This window comes from Micropterus dolomieu, linkage group LG18 (assembly GCF_021292245.1).
Source record: "Micropterus dolomieu isolate WLL.071019.BEF.003 ecotype Adirondacks linkage group LG18, ASM2129224v1, whole genome shotgun sequence".
Classification (NCBI taxonomy): Eukaryota; Metazoa; Chordata; class Actinopteri; order Centrarchiformes; family Centrarchidae; genus Micropterus; species Micropterus dolomieu.
This window is the reverse complement of record NC_060167.1, coordinates 5,216,444-5,224,959: the sequence shown is the minus strand read 5'-3', so window position 1 is coordinate 5,224,959 and position 8,516 is coordinate 5,216,444. Positions and strand designations below refer to the sequence as shown.

At 37.1% G+C, this 8,516-nt stretch overlaps 1 protein-coding gene across 1 annotated transcript in view; it reads left to right on the top strand.

Moving 5' to 3' along the window:
* The first annotated feature begins 316 nt into the window (after positions 1-316).
* The window catches only part of rspo4 (R-spondin 4), a 34,344-nt gene continuing 26,144 nt past the window's right edge, over positions 317-8,516 (top strand). Inside the window, exons 1-2 of the mRNA XM_046028667.1 lie at positions 317-454; positions 7,787-7,978. Coding sequence (XP_045884623.1) covers positions 418-454; positions 7,787-7,978 — 229 coding nt within the window. The 5' untranslated portion in view covers positions 317-417. The remainder of the gene's footprint in view (positions 455-7,786; positions 7,979-8,516) is intronic.

The following is an 8,516-nucleotide window of genomic DNA, read 5'->3' as shown; positions in this document are numbered from 1 at the left end:
ATGGGCATTATTTAAAAAACAACGCAGACATATCTGTCCCTGAATCAAAGTTTTGACCAGCTTATTTCTGCTAGAGGAATTGGAAAACTTCAGAATGTACATTTTGTTGATGTTTATGTTCAAATTTTGAAGACACATGCTGTAACAAGACTTTGGAGCAAATATTTTTTAGCCATTTCAGTGGTACAACATAGTGGGCTGTATCGGGTGAGATTAACAGTTTTGAGCGGAATGACTGTGAAGGAGCTTTTATTTTGTTATTTGTCTCTACGCATGCATGCATTTACACCTCTGAGCACTAGGTGGGGCAATCATCCCTGAGTGCAAATACAAAGACACTTAAGATGAAGAGTAATCAGGTACAGGTGTTGCTGCAGTTGGAAGCATAGATTTTGACTGTGCTCATGTTTGTGCTTGATGTGGAAAATTTTGGACTTTGCAGCAATGCATTTTGGTGAGCTTTTATCTTCTTGTTTATATCAAAAGTAAACCAAAGTGCTTTGCGGTTCTCATTTTTACCCACAAACACCCAAAGCACATGTTTTTCTAACTGGGGAATCAAGTGTGGCAGGTGTGGTTGTGTTTGTGCATCAGCTCAGATGGATTCATGTCATGTCATCAGTTACACAGTTTCCTTTTATTTACCACCAGTCCCTGTCCTACAGTATTTGAACTCACTCTGTAAATTTATTGAGTAAAAAAATTCTTGATAAATGCAAATTGTTCTCTTAAGTTGTAAACTTGTAGTGTGTTGAAACGCTGACTAGAATATACAGTACACTGCTACTTGCTGTCATGTTGTATAGAATTGTAAATATCTTTTTAATTAACTTTTGATATCTTCTAAACGCAATCATACCGTGTTATTGAACGTCTGTATTTCGTGTATATTTCCCAAAAACGAAGTCAACAGAAAAGGCTGCCAAAAGCAGCAAAAGAATCTGATTGGTTGAGCTTCTGGGTAAATTTTATTTATAATCCATAGGCTGACAAATCTGCTAAGTCCTTTTGGCATGAAGCCTTCACCATAGCATATAGTATATGACAGTGGTGAGCTCTCTTTCTTTAAAGGACACATCTTGTTATCACCAATCGCAGGAAAACAATTTCTCCTGCAAGTAGATCCGGGCAAACGTAAGGAGCTTCAAAAAAATACACATTCACTGCAGAGAGAAGTGTCTGAATACTCCTAATATTGTCCCCATTTGGGATTTTAATATTAGTTTCATTAGACAGGTCAATACAGATATTGACAGGAAATAAGGGGCATTGCAGTTGATTGATTTGGTGTCACAGACATAACCTCTTAACCATAGATCAATCCGCGTGTCAGTAGAAGTGCAAGAATGAAAGCAGCTAAACCATCACTTAATGTGTGCAATCAAGATGTGACACCTTCAAATCTCTCTAGAGAAATATTAGAAATCACGTGGTGAAAAAGGTGTTCAGTAACACATCTTTAAGTCAACTGGTATCAATTGCCTGGACCTCCACACATGTGTCATTAGGGACAGAACATCTTGTGGTGTTTTAACACGTCACGCCACCTGGCACGTTTTTCTTGTTAATGTACACATTATGGTGCATTGTGGGTATATTGGCTCGATCTACAGAAGCGGCAGCTGCTGTATGTTACCGGGAAATCGCACACAAAATAGAATTTTGATATTTCTTCTAGTGAGGTAGTGAAAGATAATCCCACCTGAACTCACCTTTACCTTTTGTGATCTTTTTATTGACAACATGAAGTTTACCCAACTTCATAGGCTGATATCTAATATAATAGCATGATGTGGTGATGATAAAACAGCATCATACTGATCTACTGCACATAAAATGAACGTAATTGTAAATGTTTATGTAATAAATGTGTTTACATTTTACAAACACTATAAAGATTAGACTTGGATAGAAAAAGCCCGGTTTATCAGTGGTGTGTGTACAAGATTAGCATTTTAAAGGTCTGCATGCTACTTCACTAAAGGTCAAGCTATCCGGTGTTGAGGGTAAAACTCAAAATTATTTTTCTGTCTTAACATTTTCTTACTTTGTCTTGGGCAAAACAAATCTTTACAGGATATATTTGGCTTTTTTTGTTGTTGTTTTGCTATCATAACTTGGTCGTGTGTCCATCAAACCATGAGAGGAAATCACTTTATTGCCTCTATTCAATCTTTGTTAAACCATCTTTTTATTAATACTACTTACCTTCACCATTTTATGTGAATTCAGTTTTAGGGTGGAATGCCCCTTTTAAACACTAGCATGTTTCCTTGAGACCCCAATGGAGCTTGTTACACCTGGTTCTTGTTAAAATCCCAGTGCAATCCCATACAAGGTGAAAGGTCACCGTTTTACGCTACCTAAACCTGCCGCGCCTCTAAAACTCCCTTAAGCCTGCAGATCGATAGCATATGTGTAGAGAACGGTTTTTCAGACAGCGGGTCGAGACCTCAAAGTGAGGTCCCAAAAGCTCAGTGAAATGGGACCCTAGGTTATTCTGGGGATATTTGTTGTCTTACACTGGACTCTTCTTTACTTCTCATCTCTATTCTTGACTATTAATTACTCTTCTCAACTCTGCTAAACTGAGATTACTTGAAAACATATCCATAACATGTGCAAGGCCAAAGGTCATTGTTAAGTGCTACTTAAACCAGCACAGAACAATGACTGATTGACAAGAGAATCACTTAAAATTTGGGTTTGGAGGCCCAGAAAGAGTCTGTAAGTGTGACAAAATTGGTCACTGTAATTGTCACACACAACAATGTCACCTTGGCTTCTTCACCTATTGCTTGTTTTTGTCTCCATTCTTTGGTGCTTTGGTTTTTCTGCACTGCATCATGTCCCAGATAGTGCCTGTCATTCCAACAGTGTAGCAGAGTATACTGTGACGGCCCTTTTACCATGTATTTGCTTTTCTGAAGTTCCTGAAGGTGTGTCCTACAACATGGCTTGGCCGCTTCATAGTTTACTCATTCATATTTAGACCAAATATGTCATAACTCACTGTGGGGAGTAGTTGAACCAGATTTCTGTCAAAACAAGCACAGGTTTAGCTAAACTGCAGCCATAATGCTACAAGCTATCCTGTTCATCCCTACTTCCATAGCTCTTCTTAAGAAACAATCTGCTCAAAAAAGAAACAAATGTCTTGAATCACTTCTGGCACTTTTATAGTTATTCCTAGTATTTTATCTGGTTTGAAATTAGTTTGCAAATTGTATCTACCTTGGTCTTAAATTGGTTATTTATTTATAACCTGCATTTGTTGCTAGTTTTTTGTTTGCTTTATTTTATTGCATCCAGTGCAATTGCAGAGAATCACTTAGGGTTTATCCTTGTTGTTTTTAACATTACTCCTAATTTCACTCAACAATTACTGAAATATCTCGGTGCTTATCTACTTGTGTCATACCATGTTAAATGTAGAGATTAGGCTGTATTCATGTGTGATTCTGACATTAGTATACAGTTACTCTCTTGCTTGGCACTGTTGCTCAAGACAAATTTCCCTCAAGGGACAATTAACTTTTGATCTTGACACCATTGCTGTGACTTATTCATTACTGGCAAATTGTTTCCTGTAGTCCATACAAGTATAATTAACAACTTTTAATTAACAACAACTGGTTGTTATGTTTGTAACCTGGTTTCTGGCATTAAAATTAACTGAGGAACACATTTGATTATAGGTTTGTCTTCAAAAGAACATACTGGTAAAAGATTTGACATTTGATAAAACGATCTGAGCTGTAGAAATCTGACCTTATACTGAACTTTATGACCATAATCTGCAGCAGGTTTAAGTTAAAGCTCAGATACAGTGCTTTCTATGTTATAATTACCTAGCACTACTCCCTGTGTGGACTAATGAAAAAGTCACTCCAAAATGTCAATAATAAACTCCACTGCAGGCTGGACACATTATTAATAACAACACATTACAGACATTACAGGTTATTTTTGGGAAATAAGTTGCCCACCAAGGGCCACAAGTCCTTAAAGTTAAGTAACAAATGTAACGGACACCCTGACCTCCCTCCCTCTGTTGACTTTTTGGCTCTATAACAACATCACCCTACTTCCTCCTTTGCTCCTGACTTACAAGAGTCACAATTATTGTAGCTGCTAGAAGGCGTCAGTTCACAACATAAATATACGGCACTTTTGGACATTTGCTGAAGCAATTGATGCTGTTTTTCTTAAGACAGTGTCCGTAAACTCAAGACTCACTGAACTTTCTCTTTGTCAAACAGACACGAGCTAGTAGGCAGAAAAGTCAAATGATAAAGAGTGCCCAAATACGGCAGTAGACTTGTCTCTTGATCATCTCATTTGAACTCCTCTAAAGGTAACACCTCCACAGGCCATGTCCTTCTGAGGATCCAGCCTCTAAATCATTATGCAGCTTGAGTTTAAGTTAATGACCTATTCTTCCTCTTAACAAACATACTTCTTGTGCTATTAGAAGAGCTAATGTAGAAGTCTCTGTGACTACTTTTTCATGAACACAGGAGTTTTCATTTTACCTGAAATTGTGTACACAGTCAACTACTTCTTAATAGTAAATTTTCAGTATGATTTAGGTGTATAAACATTTAACAAATTTTGAATTCGAACATAATGTACACTTTTTGTTTGTTGCTTTTTAGTGCTGTATCATTTTTACAATTTGCAACCATATTTATAGTTTGACCTCATGTAGTGTATTTAGCTAATGCCAGGGGTGCGTGTAGGGAATTTAGTAGCATCTTTCCCAGGGGAAATTCCACATGACTTCAACTGCTAATGGACAAATTGGCTGTAGAGGGTTTTTATCTTTGACTCACTTGTCACTGTACAGTCTCTGTAGCACTTGACTGAACACATTCTCTTGAATGAACTCTAACCGTTTAGTCTATTTATCCATCTGTAATGTAAATTCAGTTGTTTTGTGTTACTCTTCATATACCTGCCCCTGTAGAACACATTGGTACATATTGATTAAAATCATACATTCATCCTCATCCAGTCAAATCAGTGAAATCAATCATTCATAGGACGTTATGGTGATGAATCCATGAAGAAGCTAAGAAACTACAACCTAATTACTGACTTAAACATCTTGAACTTTTTATTCAACAGATATTATTTATGTGAAATAACTACAATACCAACTTGTCTTTTGACAAGCAAAAATGCTGCTGGGAATAAAATTGGAAAAAAACAAGAATGTGGAATTCTCAATAAAAAATGTCTTATGACATTATATTCTGGTGTATTCAGGTCAATTTAATTTTGAGTCTGTTGGCAGAGAAACTGCAGTTTTGCCTCATCTATGGAGGAATTCTCTTTGTAAGATTGATCATCTGCAAAATGGCAGGTCTAAAAAGAAGTTCTGGCTCTTTATGTCAGTTTTACAGAAGTCATACAGATGTATTTATTTGATGAATTACATTCGCACCAAGGAGCTGCCAGAAAAAAAGTATCCGTGCCAATGAGCTGCTAAACTGAACTCACTGGGTTTAAGTGCTGGGTTACAGGGCTCCTTAGCACCTGTTGTTAGTATTGTCAGTGTTTTTAGCAGGATTTCCACTGATAAATCCTTTAAAATAGTTCTAATTCCTAGAAAACACTGTAAATGTCTTCTATCAGACATGCATGTGGGTTTTCTACATATTTCCTTTATGAATTGCTTCAATTAACAATTATTTTTGTCATGCCAAGTCTGAATCTTTTGTAGATTAAAACTTTGTAACAAAGGGAGAGAGCAGTCACCTCACCCGGATTCAAACTTGGGTCTACAGGGTACCAAACATGCAACTTATCATAATGCCAAAGAGCCACGCTTGTTGGTAGGGCAGTCGGAGCACATCCTCAACAGAACTGTAGTAATGGTACTCCATCACAGGCTTACATTTGTATACATGAAAAAATAACTTTTTTAATGGCAGTACTCTCCTAAGACTCATTGTTATAATTTATCCTCTTCATATTTGCTATTGAGACATATGTACTTTTTACTTTATTGATTCTTTTTTTTTTAAATCTTTCTATCCTTTTTATATTTAATTTGACAAATCCTTATTTTTTTTTACTAATATTTTAGCACATGCGTAGGAGCACACCACATAATTTTACTAAAATAAGCAAAGTACAAGTACCTCAAATTACTTAAGTACATTACTTGAGTAAACGCACGCACACTCATCAAGGACATCGGCAGTTGGCCACAGGTATTTTGTGAGGATCAGACTCTGCGATTGTTCAGACTCACACACTCTCAATGCCTGCCCGTCACCTCCTCCGTAAATTCTGCCCATCTTTCCATCCCTCCTCACTTCATTCCATCCGTCTTTCCATCCCACCTTGCCCGTCTTTCCATATATATCCTCCTTAACCCCGTCGGATTGGAAGCATTCCTACTTTGTCTGTTGAGTCTTGTGTGTATCTGGGAGCAGACAACGCTGCTCACTGTTATAATAAGACTTACTTTGGCTTAGACACAAGCCTAACTGTCATGCTACAAAGATGTGAAATCTATCGCCAGTGAGCTGCACAAATCACGACTGAACTCACGTTGTGTGCCAGAAGAAAACAGTGCACTTTATTATTTTCCTCAGTTTATTTAATAGGTTTATACATCACAAACTCATGAAGAAACACGAGTACATGCTGACGCACAAGGTACAGGACTGACGGACAGTAGCATACTGTGAATTCTGCTCCCTATGTACTCTACATGTATCTACATATATAACAGCGAGAGTCAGTTTAGCAGCATTGTGAGAAAGTCATACAGGAAAAAAAAAAAGCAACAGTTTCTTTTAATCTTATTTCCCAACAATTTGGAAAGCAAATCTGCTACCTAAGATTTCTTTGTCAACATTTAAAAAAGAATGATTCTCTATTAAATTTAGACTGAATTTGTGAGCAAAGATCTATAGATGAAAGTGCCACTTATTCGACAATTAAAGAGGAAATTTGAAATTTACGTGCATGGCCTTTATTTTGGTAGAATAGAAAACAAACTGTATTCCAAAATGATATGAAATGAATTTGAGGTTCATCATTTAGGGTCTCTAGAATATCAAAAGTCCAGTTTGTGGGTGGAATTCTCTTAATAAAGCAGAAGCACCGCAAGATGTTGTTTCCATCAAGCTTTTTGTCAGCATATTTTAAATGGTACCCATCTCATTTTGGAAAATAAATGTATTACATTTCTTTAGCAGTTAGAAGCTCTGCTCATTAATCCCCTTTCAAAACAGTTGAAGTGAATAAACTTTCAAATGACAAAATCAATAAAAATCTTAAAATAGAAGAATTACTTGTGCTTCATCACAGCTTTTAAAATAGTGACACCTGCTCTCACACTCTGCTTGTGAATACAACTTCAAAACAATCAAATTACGTCTTTTTATTTAAAAACACTCCGCTAGTCATTTCTATAGACAAGTATAGAATGATTCATTTCAATTAATTTAATATTACATTTCTTGAATGTCCAGAGAAAAATCAGATGAACAGTCTAGTGTTGACAGTTAAAAGTGGGATATACTGTGGCTACATGTGACCTAATCTGTATTTCAAGGAGCCCAGTGGTGGATTTTTCAGAAATTCTCTCTGTATCTTGAGGATTTGTGTCATCTTCTTTCCATCCTAATGCTACCCACCACCCTTGCTATCAGTCTATTTCTCTTTTTTTCTTGCACTCCTCTACTTGTATTTTGATTTTTTTTTCCCCCTCAATTTAACTGGAATTTCTCCTGTCTTACGTCTTACCCTCTGTTGTCTCCTGTAGCTCCCAGGGAGACACCCGAGGACCCCTGTCGGAGCTGTCTGGAGTGTTCCAGTGACAATGGCTGTGTGCGTTGCCCAGAGCGACTCTTCCTATTCCTGGAGAGGGCGGGGATGTCTCACCATGGAACCTGTCTCCACGCCTGCCCCACGGGACACTACGGACAGAGAGGGAAGGACATCAACCGCTGCATGAGTATGTTTTTACGAAAAGGGTTGTTTCACCTGCAGATATCTCTTTGCTGATATTGTGTCCCACTCACATTAGCACACATGACTCATTTACATTGAGGCCTAAACTAGTTATGGAAATTATAATGTTTTAGTTTACATGTTCACTAACAACAGACAGTACCCAAATGCACAGTTTATACATTTTGGATTAGCTCCTTTTATTGAGATTCACCTTGTTTAATTCATTTATAAACACACTGTAACAATAAAAGGGAAAAAAATACATATCTTTGTCTTAGTCAATAAGAAATTTGACTAAAGAGATGCAAATAAGTCCTTAGAGTTCATAGGTTTCTTTAGAGTCAACCTCTAACCACAAAGTCTGTGTGCATATTCATATAAGAAGCTTTTAAGACTTGAGCTTCCTGGAAAACAGTTGAGGTCCACTCAAAACTCAACCAGCACAGTGCAAGTTTACACACACACACGTACACAAAACAACATGCTATGATGACTTAAATTGAAGGCTGTGTAGGCGAGTAATCAAAGTAGCACATTTG